At 31.4% G+C, this 18154-nt stretch overlaps 1 protein-coding gene across 1 annotated transcript in view; it reads right to left on the bottom strand.

Annotated features, from left to right (window-relative positions):
* Positions 1-821: 821 nt before the first annotated feature.
* The window catches only part of LOC145331972 (heparan sulfate glucosamine 3-O-sulfotransferase 1-like), a 57740-nt gene continuing 40407 nt past the window's right edge, over positions 822-18154 (bottom strand). The window contains exons 8-12 of the mRNA XM_080176851.1: positions 7405-7539; positions 5871-5915; positions 4515-4592; positions 1959-2086; positions 822-967 (exon numbers count right to left, since the gene is read on the bottom strand). Coding sequence (XP_080032977.1) covers positions 922-967; positions 1959-2086; positions 4515-4592; positions 5871-5915; positions 7405-7539 — 432 coding nt within the window. The 3' untranslated portion in view covers positions 822-921. The remainder of the gene's footprint in view (positions 968-1958; positions 2087-4514; positions 4593-5870; positions 5916-7404; positions 7540-18154) is intronic.

Genomic DNA, 18154 nt, shown 5'->3' with positions numbered 1-18154 from the left:
GAAAAAACTATGTCTAGCATCGTATTATATCCAGCTTTCAACGAATATAAAAATGTACAATCATAAGATTTAAACCAGTTTTTTTAGCCGGTGCCTCCGGCACCTCGGGGCTAAAAAAACTAGTTTTAATCTTATAATTGTACATTCTATATCCGCGGAAAGCCGTTTATAATACGATGCGAGAAATAACTATTATATAATAAGATTATGATAACTTAATATTGGGCAAAATCTGCTTGGAAAAGTTAGTAGCAAACACAGTTTTTTTTCGGGTTCAATTTCTCCATCACCGATAATTCACTTCAATAAATTGACAATAAAATTTAAAACATAACATATAGATAAAATTTTAACTGTAATAATTAGAAAAAAATCAAAACATGATAAAAATTTTAAAATTTAACATAGAAATATTAAAATTACATTTTAAAACTAATTTAAATTGAATATTGCATTTTATAAAAAAAATATATATAAAACATTTAAATTAATTAAAATTTAATCGTTGATTGAAGCAAATTTACTATACATTATATTTGAGTCATACGGTAAGACCAACAAAAATATTATTTTCCACTGTTAAATCAAGTAAATAACTTTATTTTTGTTGGACATAAAGTATGTTTAATATCAGGTAATAATGAAGAATAATGTAGTTAATATTATTTATTTCAGTATGGCTTCGAAACCGATTAATATCCGCTGGATTAGAACTGGCTCTTGGCCATACTGAAAAATCGTGTATAGCATCGGATTACAGACAATTTTCTACTAAGATTAAAATAAAAATCCTAACATTAATACCAGTTTGTTAGCCCGGGCCTTCAGCCTAGCAAAACTATTATTAATCTTATCATTTGATATTTTACCTTCCGCGGAAAGCTGTCTATAAAACGATGTGATAAATATTTATTAAAAATTTTACTCCTCTGGCCAACCAAAATCTTTGCCAACCAAACTGTAAAACCTAAAAATTTTTTTAATTATTACTTGTATCTGACACCAGAGGTGGATTCTTTAAAAAAATTACCCCACTAATCGCTTAGTGGGGCAAAATTGTTTTCGTGAAAAGTCCACCAAAATAACATTAAAAATCTACAAAAATTAAACAAAATCTTAGAAGGAATATTAACATAAGATTTTATTATATTTTTTGTAGATTTTTAATGTGATTTTGGTGGATTTTTTACGAAAACAATTTTGCCCCATTAAGCGATTAGTGGGGCAAATTTTTTAAAGAATCCACCTCAGGTTGTCATGCACTCTAATAAAGTGAAACTTGTAACTGGCTAAATTAATAACCCTCCCCCCCACCCCATAAACTCTATTTACTCCATAACCTCTTGTCCTTGTTTATATTCATTGTTTCACTTCCTCGTATTCTATCTATCTATCTATCTATCTATCTATCTATCTATCTATCTATCTATCTATCTATCTATCTATCTATCTATCTATCTATCTATCTATCTATCTATCTATCTATCTATCTATCTATCTATCTATCTATCTATCTATCTATCTATCTATCTATCTATCTATCTATCTATCTATCTATCTATCTATCTATCTATCTATCTATCTATCTATCTATCTATCTATCTATCTATCTATCTATCTATCTATCTATCTATCTATCTATCTATCTATCTATCTATCTATCTATCTATCTATCTATCTATCTATCTATCTATCTATCTATCTATCTATCTATCTATCTATCTATCTATCTATCTATCTATCTATCTATCTATCTATCTATCTATCTATCTATCTATCTATCTATCTATCTATCTATCTATCTATCTATCTATCTATCTATCTATCTATCTATCTATCTATCTATCTATCTATCTATCTATCTATCTATCTATCTATCTATCTATCTATCTATCTAGCGCTATCTATCTATCTATCTATCTATCTATCTATCTATCTATCTATCTATCTATCTATACCTGTAATTATGGGGTTTATAGAACTCCCTAAGTTTGGCCACTGTGTCTGTTTTCACCGTGACATGAGGTCTGCCCTTGCTCTTGGATAAACATTTCCTCACCCCCTTCACTATCATACAATGAAAACCCTGAAAATATATATTAGTTATATCTTTCATCGTATTATAAACGGCTTTCCGCGGATATAGAAGAATGTACAATTATAAGATTAAAACCAGTTTTTTTACCCCCGAGGTGCCGATGCTAGACATAGTTTTTTCGTATGGATGAGAACCGGTTCCTATCCACCGGATTCGAATGAATACGAGAATAGTTATTTCTCGCATCGTATTATAAACGGCTTTCCGCGGATATAGAATGTACAATTATGAGATTAAAACTAGTTTTTTTAGCCTTGAGGTGACGAAGTCACCGGTTAAAAAAACTAGTTTTAATCTTATGATTGTACATTTCTATATTCGTAGAAAGCTGGATATAATACGATGCTAGACATAGTTTTTTCGTATGGATGAGAACCGGTTCCTATCCACCGGATTCGAATGAATACGAGAAAAAAATTTGCGTTTTCCCTCAAAGTACCACATTGAGCACAAAATCCCCCTCCTTGCAATAGTTTTTAAATCACATTTTTTACAACTTATATACGGAGCTTTTTTAATAACCTACCAAAACTTTGACATTGATTACTGGTAACACCAAATCAGCTGCTTTCCCTAAAGTGACTGAATCCCAATACCCAAATTTTGTAATAAATTGAATAAGAGGGGAGGGGGTAGGGCAATTTTTTTATTAAATTGATCATTTTAAAAACATTTGAAAGAAGGTGTATCAACTTTTTCACTTTTTATTTAAGATAGCTAGCCGGCTCTTTTAGTAAGTAGTAGATGTAAAATTTTTCATAGAATTCAGATATGCAATCGGTTTTTTTGTAGACCTCTTATTTTTTAAGTAATTTAAGTTTTTAAAAAAAATAATTAAGTCGGTTTTAAGGTACTAAAACGCAACAAAATAAAAGAAGAAAATGGCCAGTATGAACAAAAATAGTAAGATCTTCAATTTGACACCTTACTTTTAAAATTCTGTTGAGTAATTATTGAAAAAATCTATTTTTTTAATCTCGGTTTAATAAAAACTTTAAACCTAAATATTTTATCAAACAGACATAAAAAATATGGGTTCATATATACCTTTAGAATCAGAAAAATATTACGAATCCATTCTAAGCGAAATTGAAAAAGTTTTAAAAAATTGTAATAAAAAATAAAAAAAATAAAAAGTTTATTTTAAGAATTGTAACTACTAAACTAGCCAATCACAAATTGCGAAAATTGACGAATCGCGAAGCTTAACCTATAAAGTTAACCAATAGAATTGCCAAAAAAAAGGAGAACGTTCATACAATATATACAATAGATACTACAATAAATATAGTGATATTACAGAACATGAAAAGAATGAAAAATTATGAACAAATATGCATCAGTCTGTTTATAAACTTCAAAACAATGCAGTTAAAAATACATTATTGTTTCTTGTGTTTAAAAAATATCTGCTACATTGCATTGTCTTTTGTTTAGGTTTTGTTCAGGTTTTATTCAAGCTCACCCTTTAAATCCGAAAATTATGATTCTTAAAATGAACTTATATTTTTTATTTTAGTTTTATAAAAGTTTTTCAATTTTGCTTAGAATAGATTCGTATCATTTTTCTCATTCTAAAAGTATATATGAACACATACTTTTTATGCCTGTGAGAGGACATTTTAAATTTCAAAGTTTTGATTAATCCGAGGTTAACAAAATAGATTTTTTCAATAATTACTTAACAGAATTTTAAAAGTAAGGTGTCAAATTAAAGATCTTACTATTTTTGTTCATACTGGCCATTTTCTTCTTTTATTTTGTTGCGTTTTAGTACCTTAAAACCGACTTAATTATTTTTTTTTAAAACTTAAATTACTTAAAAAATAAGAGGTCTACAAAAAAACCGATTGCATATCTGAATTCTATGAAAAATTTTACATCTACTACTTACTAAAAGAGCCGGCTAGCTATCTTAAATAAAAAGTGAAAAAGTTGATACAACTTCTTTGAAAGATTTTTACTTTTATCTATTCTTATAAAATTCGCAAAATTATAGAAATAGAAATTTCTAATTTGAAAATTTGTGGATTAAAAGAGATGATATTACGTTTAATATCAAAAGGATTATTTTGAAAGCTATTTTAAATCTTCTAAAATATTCCATTAATATTCCTTTGAAATTATTTTAATATTTTTATGTAAATAAACTAGGATAATTATCTAAAAAGTAGCGCAGTTCCGAATTAGAAATATATTTTTTAAATCGAATTTTTATAAGAATCAAACTAGTTTTGTTTCCCCTAGGGGCCGAAAGCCCGTGCCAACAAAACTGTATTATTTTTTATCTTTTAATATATGTGCAAAACGGTCTCTAATACGATGTAATATATTATTTTTCAATTTGGCTGAGAACCGGGTCTTATCCAGCGGATATTAATCGGTTTCGAAGCCATACTGGAAAATATATACTTACCCTGGTAGCATTAAAATAGAAATCATTCTTGGTGATTGAGTGATTCAGATTCAAGAAGGTTTCTATCTTGTTCAACTCCTTAAAAAAATAAAGGTTTATTTAACGGTTTAGAAAGATATAAAGTAATAGTGTGTGTTTGTTGTCCCAAAATGTAATAAATGCACAAGTATAGATGTATAATCGAGACATCTAATTTCAAACCCAACACAAAATCGAGAAAGGGTCCTTGCCCTGAGGGGAGAGTTACACATAGCTCATGTACTCGCTATTCTTTTAATGTAATCAAAAGGTTTCTTAAACGGCAAGACCTATATAGTTTTCAATTTTTAGGAAAGTTAAGTAATAGTGTAAGGAAGGATTAAGGGTATTAGGCGGGAAGGGAAACACAATTCCTACCATTTAAATAGGATAAGACTAAAAATTCAAGGGGTTAAGAAATAGGTTAGTAAATGAACATTAACAAGGATGACAACATCCATAAGTAGCGAAGCACAAACAATTAAATAAGAATTTAGATATTAGTTGTCAAAAGCATGTATATTAGGAAAAAATCACGAAACCTTTTCAACATTTGTTTTTAATTTGACAAACAGACTAACGGGCAAAGTAAATTACATACTGGATGCTCAAAATAACGGGAAATTTAATTTTGATATTTTTAACAACAAAAATAAAAAAACGGACCATAAACACCAAAGATATGAGGAAAAATGTGAAAAATATAAAAATAGCCAAAAACCTGCAAAAAGGCAGTCTGACCGCCATTGATGTTTTATTGAAACGAAAGGAAATTTAATTTTGATATCTATAACTGAAAAACTTTGGAAATCGGGCCGTAAATACCAAAGTTACAGAGAAAAATGTAAAAAATACAAAAGTAGCCTAAAACCTGCTTAAAGGCAGTCTGACCGTCATAGTTGTTTTCTTAAAACGACAGGAAATTTTATTTTGATATTATAACTGAAAAAATTTTGGAAATCGGACCATAAACACCAAAGATATGGAGAAAAATGTGAAAAATACAAAAATAGCCTAAAACCTGCTAAAAAGCGGTCCTACTGCCATTGATGTTTTATAGTTAATTGTGCTCTTTAATAATGGGAATGTTGTAAAAAAATTTCAGCTTTTATCATTTATAGGAGCCGAGAAAATCACGTTTCCCCCAAACTAAGACGGACATACGGACATACGGACTTACGGACATACGGACAGACGGACAGACGGACAGACGGACATTTCAAATTATAGAGTAGCTTCGCTACTAAAAAAAGGCTTTTATGTTTGTTGTTTTGAGGGGGGGGGGGTAAGATTAGGATAATTTATGGAATACCATTTGCTCGCAAATACAATGTTTACCTGCCAAGGAGCTCTTATTAATCTGTCACCATTTGCCAGGAAAATCTAAAAAAAATTAAGGATAATAATAGCTATTTATCGTTATTTTAGCCCGTTACAAGTGTCACTTTATTAGAAAACATGAAAATCTGGTGCAACATCCAAGTAATAATATATCCATTGGTTTACCAAAATCACAATGAAAATGTTAATTTAGAATTTTTGAGAAGAGAGAGATGAGAAGTTAATTTACACATTTTACAATCCGTTTAGAATCTCTAATCTCACACGTACCGATGGATATATTATTACTTGGATGTTAAACCAGATTTTTATTTTCTCTTATAAAGTAAAACGCGCAGCGGGCTAAAATAACGACCCCCCTGCATCCTTATCTCCCCTCCTCCTACTGGATAAATTGACCAATAATTTAGCACAATGTTAGCAACCAAAATTTACATAAATTTTTCCCCTGTCATAATATCCACGTATATTCTATATTCATTAATCTCAGATGTACCAAAAGGGAAGGGGCATGCATTACAAATGACAATTTTTCCAGCTCTATTACAATTTTCAATGAATATCAAATTAAAAATTCTAAAATTAATCTCGCTTTGTTAGCCCAGGCCGCCGGCCCCTTAGGGCTGACAAAACTGATTTGAATCTTAAAATTTTTAATCTTTATATCCGCGGTAAGCTATCTCTAATACGATGCGATAAAAACTATTTCAGTTTAGGTCCTCATAAATTTTTGTTACGTTTATTAAGACATGTTAGAATTATCCTATCTTATTCAAACTTAACATTATGATTCCTATAAGAGCATTAAATATCTTAAATCTAAACTAGATCCATTTCTTCTATTTCTAATTATCCTCTCTGAGAAAAATGAAAAAAATATTTTGTCCTAATGAGATTTAACTTTTGTCTGGAGAGAAAGATAAATTATATTTCTATTTTCCAGTATGGCCTTTAAACCGATTAATATTCGCTGGATTAGAACTGCTTATCAGCCATACTAAAAAACATACATAGACAATTTTCCACGGATATTAAAATAAAATAAAAACTTATGATACCAGTTTTGAACCTCGGGTCTTTGTCTCCTCGGTGCTAACAAAACTGGTTTTAATAATATAAATTTTCACTTTAATATCTATGAAAAGCTGGATACTAGTTGTAGCATACCTGTTCCCTTGGAAAGTGTGCGTACCAGTTCTGGATACTAAGTGTAGCATACCTGTTCCCTGGGAAAGTGTGTGTACCAGTTCTGGATACTAGTTGTAGCATACCTGTTCCCTGGGAAAGTGTGTGTACCAGTTCTGGATACTAATTGTAGCATACCTGTTCCCTGGGAAAGTGTGTGTACCAGTTCTAGATACTAAGTGTAGCATACCTGTTCCCTGGGAAAGTGTGTGTACCAGTTCTGGATACTAAGTGAAGCATACCTGTTCCCTGGGAAAGTGTGTGTACCAGTTCTGGATACTAGTTGTAGCATACCTGTTCCCTGGGAAAGTGTGTGTACCAGTTCTGGATACTAGTTGTAGCATACCTGTTCCCTGGGAAAGTGTGTGTACCAGTTCTGGATATGGTCCGCGTATAGTCCTGTGGCCACCCCGTAGTTGTCCAGCAACAGGCTCCCGTCGGACCGCAGCATCGCCTCGTCAAACTCACGGATTGGAAGACCCTGTAAAAAAAAGAATTAGATAATTTTGAAGATCCTAAAACTAATAGTTATTTCTCGCATCGTATTATAAACGGCTTTCCGCGGATATTAAAAGTACAATTATAAGATTAAAACCAGTTTTTTTAGCCCCGAGATGCCGAAGGCACGGGCTAAAAAAAACTGGTTTTAATCTTATGATTGTACATTTTTATATTCGTAGAAAACTGGTTATAATACGGTGCTAGACATAGTTTTTTCGTATGGATGAGAATCGGTTCCTATCCACCGGATTCGAATGAATACGAGAAATTAATTTAAATTTTTCAGATTGCTTATATAGAAGTAACGAGATGTTTGTTTTCATTGTTTCATTGTTTTCATTCGAATCCGGTGGATAGGAACCGGTTCTCATCCATACGAAAAAACTATGTCTAGCATCGTATTATATCCAGCTTTCCGCGGATATAGAAAGTACAATTATGAGATTAAAACTAGTTTTTTTTAGCCCCGAGGTGCCGAAGATGCGAGAAATAACTATTATTGTACCAAAGAATCTCGCTTACTGCTAGACCAATTTATTACTCTTTTACAGCGAGGCTTCTCATAGGTTCTGGGAAGATTTATAACTATTTTTGGGAGTGTAAGACCACCCTCAAAAGATAATGTCCCTAGAAAAATAACTGACAAACCCATACAATTTTCTACATAAAACTTTTATTGAAAGTGGGGAAGGGGGTCGACTTTCTTCCTTCCTAAAGTGCCCCTAGAGTCCTCGGTAAGACCCAACTATCCACAAATTTGTTGTTGTCGGACTGCTAAACCATTATAAGGTTTAGCAGAAGTCTACATTGTTTCTTATTGTTGTACTTTTCGGGTCATAAAGGTTATTTCCCCTGAGGGAAACCATGTTGACGGAACGAAAATATTTTTCAAATGATCAATATAAGATTATGTTTCAGTATGCAACTTTAACAAGGATGACATCATTCATAAAAGCAAAGCTCTGAAACGGTAGGACAAACGGACATTTACACTTGTAGAGTATAATAACTGAATAATCAGAATATAAACGTATGTAAGTCGTTACAAAATTTAAAGTAAATTTGTTTAAAAACTACTTAAATATAGGACAATGTTTAAGGACATACTTACATTTTAAGGACCTAAATATAGAGATGCTTCGCTTATAAAATTGTACTTTGTTGTCCTAGGAATCAGTATGCCAAAAATAAGATCAATAGAATAATTATATCACATAAAAATTTACTCTTAAAAAAGTTAAAAACCAATATGTTTAAAATTGACGCACAGACATTCTGTTAGTTGTAATAGTGTTGCTACGCTTTCTAATTACTAAGTACTATAGGAATCAGCATGCACAGTTTGAAATCGACAATTCTAACATGCTAATTAACGAAAAGAGCTAAGCCTAGTTATAAAAAAACTTCGCTTTAAAAAAAAAACAACTGAAACAAATGGCACTGAACCTGTTAAAACAAACGTTAAATCAAACAAACAAACTTCATTTTCTTTTTTTTCTTACAACTTAATTAATTTAGTTTTACTGCATTATACATGAAATATACTAAATATACACAACTTCAAATTTTATTCAGATTTCAATTAAACATTAAATATTCATTCTTTTTTATAAAAATTAAATAAATCAAGGATGACAACATCCATAAGTGGCGAAGCACGAAAATGGATGGACATACGGACAAAGAGAATTACACATATAGAGCAAATGTTCAGTGGTCATAAAGAAAAAGAAAGATCATGGAAGAAAGGCGAATGATAGAAAATCACGAAATGTTCATGAAAATGGATATATTATAACTTGGATTTTACAGCAGATTGTCATGTTCTCTATTAAAGTGAACCACGCAGCAGGCTAAATGACGATTTCCCCCTTCAACCCATCCCCCCCCCTCCTACTGGATGAACTAACTGACCAATAACATGAACCATAAATCCATGTAAGCAAGCCAAATTGACGACAATTTTCCCCTGTCATGATATCTATTTTTTTAATTATATTCTACAATACATCCATTTTCAAGAAGTAATATATATATATATATATAATTGTAAATAGCAGCCGAGTAAATCTCATCAATAACGTAGTGTTACGGACTTATGACGGACGGTCAGAGAGACAGAGTGAATTATAGAGTAGATTTTTGTTACTAAAAGTACTTTTGTACTTTCTAGACAAACTAAAAGTACATAAATACCATTTGGCATTCATTTCAATATATTAGATTTAGAACTAGAGAAATCTATACAAGTACATATTAAAGTATGAGAATAGAGGGAGAATGGGTTAAATAACTATATGTCCACAGGTTTAGGACCGTGTGACAAATTTTAATTGGGTCTTTGAATATCAGCCAATAGCGTCGGAAATTTTAACACACCCTAATTTTTACAAAAGAGCAGAAAGCAATTTGCTAGCAGAGGAAAAAGGTCCCCACCTCTGTGATATACATCTGAGCTGGATCTTTAAATCATTTTAGTGGTGCGCCAGATCGGGGCGATCCAGAGGTGGTCCGGTGGTGGGCCGAAGGTGAGCCACAGCCACTGCTATAAAACATTTGAAGATCCAGCTCAGTACAAATGATGTTGACAGTTAAACATAAATAATTGGAGAAAAATTTATTTTTGTCTTTTGTTCTATCCTTAACTAACTGATTATTGCATCACTTTATAACTTTTCTATGTTGTACTTATGTGCATAGGCGTCCAAGGGGGGGGGGTAATGGGGCGATTACCCCCCCCCCATTCAAAATTTACCCCTACCCTGGGGGTGCCGTAGGCACCCCCAACCATTTAGGAGGGGGTATTTACCCCCCCCAAACAATTTTTGGGGGGTAAATACCCCCCCCAAAATAAAAAATCTCTAATAAAAAAATTTTTGCGCGCTTCGCGCGCATTTTTAATACTATATATTTAATAAAATTTAAATTATCCCCCCCCAAAATTTTACCCCGGGGGTAAATTTTGGGGGGGGTAAACTAAATTTACCCCTGCCAACAGATTTCAGCCCAAGCAAATTTTACTCCCGGGGTAAAAATTTTGGGGGGGGTAAAAAAAATTTGCGGCGCGCTTCGCGCGCCATTTTACCCCCCCCAAACACGAATTCCCCCCCCCCCCTAAAAAATTTTTACCCCCCCCAAAATAAAAAGTTTGGACGCCCCTGCTTATGTGCATATACTTTCCAGGGAGGGAGGGGACATTGGAGTATTTATTACACTAGTCCCCAAAGTTTTATAATAACGTGTTCTTAATCGTTAGCTCAACAACTTTAGGGACTTTCATTGATTTTTGAATGGTTGGTTCATGAAGTGTCCAAACGTTTCAATCACTAATTGAAATCTAAAGAAGGGGTAATTTTGTGTATTATCTTTGGAATGTATATTAATTTATCGGCCATTGTCTTATCCCTTTAGATCCCTGCAAAGTTTCATATTTTTAGTCATATTTTGCACTATTTTACTAAAACTTTTGAAAATTACTCATTTTTAAGGTTTTTTCATACTTTCAATATTTTTTATTAATAGTTCTCTGATTTATTTTTCTTATTTAAGTATAATATACTTACTTCGCCTCTAGCCTCTAGGGATTTTTAAAAGTTAGATTCCCTGAAAGGCAGAGCCCATTAAACGGCAAGATCTTAAGTTTGACGTACCGACGGACAGACAGACGAACAAATATCGATCCACTTTATTTGGCTTTTGGGGAATAGTCACTTTCGTGGCAACGCCCCTTGAGGGGCGATTCGTCGTATTTTTAAAATGGCCTTTGCTAGGTTATTTTAGGTTAGGTTAGGTTATATTGGGTTAGGTGATTGCCCCACAGGGTTAGGCAATTGGCCCCGCAGGGTTAAAGCCACCTGTAGATGCTAGAAATAGGAGAAAAGCCACTGTGAAAAAAACGAAGAATCACCCCTTAAGAAGCGTTGCCACGAAAGGGACTATACCCGGCTTTTGTATAAATTACTTTATAATGGTTAATGTGAAATCCCCCCTCCCCCGAAAAAAATGGGGATGGGCTTGTATCCACCCATATAATAGTTATAAATTTCCCCAGGAGCAATAAGAAGATCAATGTAAAAGAAAACCATATCGGTTCAGTGGTTAGTGAGATCCTTCACTACAGACTGAAAATTTAAAAAGCTTTCTACTTTATATGATAGGATTGCTTAATTCTAAATTTGCTTATGAATATTTCCTCGAACACCTATCTATCTATAAAGTCATAGATAAAAACTTGCTATCCATCTATCTATCTAGGCATATATAAAACTTGGTACCTATTGTTTAATTATTATGCACCAGTATTTACTTCAAGAATTTATATCTACCACTGCATGTAGATTGTAGATATTAGACAAATAACTACCAAATATCAAATATCAACATTTACAGTATGACTTCAAAACTGATTGATATCCGATTCTCCGCCATACTGAAAATTCATGTATAGCATCGTATTACAGACAATTTCCCACAAATATTAAAATAAAAATCATAAAATTAAAACTTATAAATTTTTCATTAGAATATCCGCGGAAAGCTGTCTATATTACGATGCGATAAATAACTATTAATAATCCTTAATTATTAGGTGATTTTCTTTCTGTATCCGGAGGTGAATTCTTTAAAAACTTTTTGGCTTACTTCCTCACTAAAATCAGTGAATCCAGCTAAAAATTTAGAGGGGATAATTTTGCCTCACTATGTTAGTGAGGCAGTGAGCCAAAAAAGTTTTTTTACAATTTATCTCTGGTCACATATGGGTCACTTTTACAGAAAGCTTTTATTTAAGGCCACTCCCAGGAGAAATTATTTTTTATTTTATTTTTTGTTTTAATTCCTTTAAGATTTTCTCTAACTAATACATTTTAATACTTAAAATTTTTTTTTTAATTTTTGAATTTTCGCCCTTTCCGAACTGTAAACAAAAAGCTCTAGTCTAACTCTAATGGCTCTGCATTTAGATTAAAGTTACTGGTACTGCAAAAATTATCCAGTTTTTATATGCAACAAAACAACGTCTCAATTATATATATTAAAATTTATATGAAATGAAAATTAACAAATTTTTTATGCTGAATTTGAGTTGGAAAGTTTATTGTTTGTCCATTAAGATCTCGCTAACCACTAAACCGATTTAGTTCTCCAATTTGAGGTAAGCTTAACATAGCTTCAGGAATTGTTTTTCCAGTATGGCTTCGAAAGTGTATAAACATTACTAAAAATGTCATTCATTTTTTGAATATTTTTTTTTTATATAATTGATGTACAAACATTATTGAAAAGTGCTGCATTATATTTTTATGACATGTAAAAAGCATTTGACACAATACCACATGTATTTTTGTTTTATATCATTATAGTGCACTTTTTCTAAAATTTGATTACATTTTTATCTTATCTTCGCCCATCATTTCCATGGCCTCTAATTGGTCATTTATATCGTATGACGTAATTTTTTTGAGTTGACTTCAATTTATTTAAACTTGGACAAGGGTATTTTTTTGTCCTATTGAAAGAAATTGCAGTTTTTCCTGTATATATCTCTTTACTTACTGTATCTTGTTGTATTAATTTTTGTACGGCTTACTGATACTCTGCTACTTATGTACAGAATAGTCCTTGTTTTTATTCATTAAATTACTTCCTCGTATTCTATCTATCTATCTAACTATCTATCTTCTATCCATCTAACTATCTATCTAGCTAAGTTGCTTTTAAACTATCAATTTCATTTAGTGTTGCTCTGATAACATAGAATAATATAGGCAATTATACTTATTCTATTTTCTTAAAGGTCAACCAAAAAGCTAATTCTTTTATATTAAAGGATATCTATAATACAAAGTAGAACTATGTCTGTCTGTCTCTCCGTCTATCTATCTGTCTCGGGGTCTTCAGGAAATGTACCTACTTGTCTTATGGTAGTTCCAATAATTACAACTTATTATTAAGGCTAGAAGTATATATTCTAACTATTCTATTACTTATTATTCTATGTTTACTATCTAAATATGTTTGTTTTGTATTGGCTTCATGTAATATTATACTTTGTCAAAGATTATATTTCATCCTATCATATAAAGTAATAGTTGTTTTTGTTTTGTTTTGTACGTTGAGATATGCTAACCTCTAAATCGACTTGTATCCATTCTAAGGAATCTTCATATAGTTCTCAGGTTGGTTTTAAGCTATTTTAGTTTCCTTGAATGATAGTAGTCAAACTTTATGTTCCACTTTAATAGATGTATGCCCTTAGATGCTAGGGGCGCAGCAAGTTTGTTTATCCGTTAAGAATTCCGCTAACCAATAAAATGATTCAGTTCTACCTTCTGAAGCTTCACATAGGTATTAGAATGGTTTTAGTATATTTTATTTTTAAATTCTAGTCTTGGGTTGCTTTTAAACTTTTTGGATCAAGTGCGGTTCACGGTAAAATTTTTCTGGTGACGATTATCTCCAAAATTTGTAATCTTTAAAGGCTGCTAGCTGCCAAACGACTAAACGTACATGTCATGCCAGCACACCGTTTTTAGAGAAATAAAAGTGAATATGAATATTTCATGTAGCTAAGACACACAAGGCAAGCAGGGGCGTCCTAGCTTTTTTATTTGGGGGGGGGGGTAATCACCCCATTACCCCCCCCCCTTGGACGTCTATGGCAAGCTTTTAATCGTTACCATTAACATTTGAACATTTTTATGAGGTCACATGGCTGATTTTTGAGTGACTTTGTCCCATTACACTAAAGCCTACATAAATAATTGTCAATATTTAACTTAAAAATAAGAAGTAGATTTTTTTGGGCGAAAATATTCTAAAGAAGGTGTATCAACTTTTTTTTTTATAGCTAGCCGGTTCTTTTAGTAAGTAGTAGATGTAAAATTTTTCATAGAATTCAGATATGCAATCGGTTTTTTTGTAGACCTCTTATTTTTTAAGTAATTTAAGTTTTTTAAAAAAATAATTAAGTCGGTTTTAAGGTACTAAAACGCAACAAAATAAAAGAAGAAAATGGCCAGTAAGAACAAAAATAGTAAGATCTTTAATTTGACACCTTACTTTTAAAATTCTGTTGAGTAATTATTGAAAAAATCTATTTTTTTAACCTCGGTTTAATAAAAACTTTAGACCTAAATATTTTCTCAAACAGACATAAAAAACATGGGTTCATATATACCTTTAGAATCAGAAAAATATTACGAATCCATTGTAAGCAAAATTGAAAAAAAGTAAAAAAATAAAAAAATAAACAAATGGCCAATTAGATTTTTTGTTCAGGCAACACTATCGTCTTCCCTTTTTTACCCCCTCTTTACCCCCTTCCCATTTTTATACTCAATTCAAGAATTAAGACGTTGCCTGTACAATATAATATGATATTTTCATATAATTCCTTTTATTGTAGTTTATATACTATATTGTAAACTTTTTTTTCAATTTTGCTTACAATGAATTCGTAATATTTTTCTGATTCTAAAGGTATATATGAACCCATATTTTTTTACCTGTGAAATAATAAAATTAATTTCAAAGTTTTTATTCTCGTGGGTTTAAAAAAATCAATTTTTTCAATAATTACCTGACAGAATTGAAAAAGTAAGGTGTCAAATTAAATATCTTACTATTTTTGTTCATAATGACCATTTTCTTTCTTTTTTTTGTTGCATTTTAGTACCTTAAAATCGACTTAATTTTTTTTTTTAAAACTTAAATTACTTAAAAAATAAGAGGTCTACAAAAAAACCGATTGCATATCTGAATTCTATGAAAAATTTTACATCTACTACTTACTAAAAGAACCGGCTAGCTATAAAAAAAATAGTTGATACACCTTCTTTAGAGCCAGTTCATCTTTACATAGAGAATTAAACCTAACCTGCATAATTCATGAAAGATATTGTTCAAAATCCCCCCCCCCAAAAAAAACATGAAATTACATGTCTTCAAAATAAATCCATGTTTAATCTTGGGTATGATGGTGAACTTGTTAAGTTATTATGATTAGATTAGCGTCAAGTGTACAACAACTTATCTTCAAATAACTTTCTTCAAGGGCAAGGATCAACTGAAAATTGATTACCTATTTCTTTCCTAATTTCCGAAGTTGCACACTGTACAGCAGATAACCCAAATATTGCAAAACCTATTTTCAGCTACTTTGGTCAAAGGGAAAAGCGATATAATGTATAAACAATTTTTACATTATACATTCAAAATTTTAATTTATCAAATTTTGAATTTTTTGGAAGTTTTAAGCTTTTTTGGCTAGTAGTAAATATTGAGGAAACTATGTACACAATCGGAAATTCAAACTCAGCTGACAAGGGCGAGACCAACGTATAAATTAAGGGATGAATAATATGGCTTAAAAATTGTATTCTATAATGGATATAGGATATATGTGAATATATTGACAGGATAAAATTTAGTCGTCTATTTAGGTTGCTAATATTGATGTCATTATTAGGGAGGATGGGGTGTATCGTTATTTTAGCCAGCTGTGAGTTTTGCTTTATCATAGTACATGAAAATCTGGTGCAACATCCAACATTGTTTATTCTATAGATGATATACAAGTTATTGTAAGCGTTTTGTTTTGAGGTTCTATTCTATCACCACCTCTGTATAAAGCCACTGTGGAACTTAGTCTGTCATATAATAAAGATAGTCACTGATTCATTGAAACCATTGTTGCGGAGCCGGAGCCGGAGCTGGGAGCCGTGGAGCCGCCATATTTTGCTGGAGACGGAGCCGTAATTTTCGTTAAAAACCGGCTCCGGCTCTGGACTAGATAAATAAAGATATTTATTATAAATTATAATTTGGTAACTCTGTTTTGTCATGTGCAAATGCCCTTTTTAAGTTTTCAAGTCCATTTTTATCAAAAATTGAACTTTTAAACCCTTCAAAAGACAAAAATAGACGTGGGGCAAAAAAAAATGTCAAGTTTTTCTTGATTTTAGGTCGGAGACGGAACCGGAGCCGCACCAAAGTCAAACGGCTACGCAACGCTGATTGAAACTATTAAATTATCCTAATTGCTTGATATTTACATCGATTTTATGTCAACTTCTAAAGGGATAAGACAAAGGCCTATAAATTGATGTATACATCCCAAAATGATACACAAAAATAACTCTTATGTAGATTACAACTAGTGGTTGAAACGTTTGGACATTCAACTTGATTAACCAACCAATCAAAATTCAATAAAAGTCCCTAAAGTTGTTAAGCCAACGAATTAGAAAATGCTATCATTTACTTATCCCACCACCCCTGAATGAAAGTACAACAAGTATTATCACTCAAACCGAAGGTAAATATTTTTATTTTTTTAGGCAATTATTCTTTGGAATGATCTATTGTGATAAAAGTAAGCAAAGAAATCCCTAAATAAAAGTAACAGGATGTATTTGAATAGCCAAGAATCTCGCTAACCGCTAAACCGATATGGTTCTCCTTTCCAATAAAGCTTTTTATAGGTCATTTGAAGATTTATAAATATCTTGGGGAAGGTTAACTCCACCATACCAAGATAAAAAAAAATATACCACGATATTAATTTTATTTGTTCATTCAAAAAAATTCGAGCTTGTCATCGATATCTTATCGGACAAACCTTACTACTAAATTGTCTATAGGTATAGTATTTTGAGGCCACAATTTGGATTATTTGAAATAAAATGTAAAACGTTTGAAATAAATTATGTTAACACTTTGTAAAGTCAGCCCAGCTCAGTTTAGGAATAATATATCCTATACGAAACAACAAAGAATAGTATTTTATCGCATCGTATTGTAGAAAGTTTTCCGTGGATATTAAAATTTAAAAAATAAGATTAAAGTCAGTTTTTTTAAACCCGAAATGCCAAAGGCACGGATTTACAAAACTGGTATTAAACCTTATTTTTTAATTTTAATATTTGTGGAACATTGTCTGTATTACGATGTTATACATTTTTTTTCAGTATTGCTGAGAACTGGTTCTATTCCAGCGGATATTAATATTAAGCGGTTTCAAAGCTATACTAAAAAACCGATTTGATAACAGCTTTAAAAGTGTTTGTTGCCAGAAATATTTAGCATTAAGACATGTCATTAGGGTGAAGTACTCTTGGACTGAAATGGTAATTTTGTTCATCACAATTGGGTATATACCTTAATCTATCATCCATTGTCTTATCCCTTAAGATTCCTGGATTTTCGAAAAATTCTAAAACATCAAAATTTTAAAGAAATTACTTACCATTAATATACATATGTCATTATGTAATTTTGTTCATCATAATTGGGAAAGTACCTCAATATATTATCTCTTGTCTTATCCCAAAATATTTATAAAATTTTTAATAAACAAAAAAATTGTTGTTTTATTGAAACACCTTTTGAGCTGAGCCTTCAGGAATAATCCATCTTAATTCCAAAATAAATTGTCCTCGCAGCAAAATTTCTTCTTTACAACAATATATATAGGTTCTTTTACACAAAATGCATTTTTCGCAATAATACACCCCCTCATAAAAAATATGGGGGGGGGGGTTCAAATAAAACATTAACGTGCATAGAGAATCTTCAGAAACTATAAGGGGGTGAAG

The sequence above is a fragment of the Acartia tonsa genome, chromosome 1 (assembly GCF_053477335.1).
Source record: "Acartia tonsa isolate MP-2025a chromosome 1, ASM5347733v1, whole genome shotgun sequence".
NCBI lineage: Eukaryota > Metazoa > Arthropoda > Copepoda > Calanoida > Acartiidae > Acartia > Acartia tonsa.
Note: the sequence above shows the minus strand (reverse complement) of the source record. Positions and strands in the feature narration are given on the sequence as shown.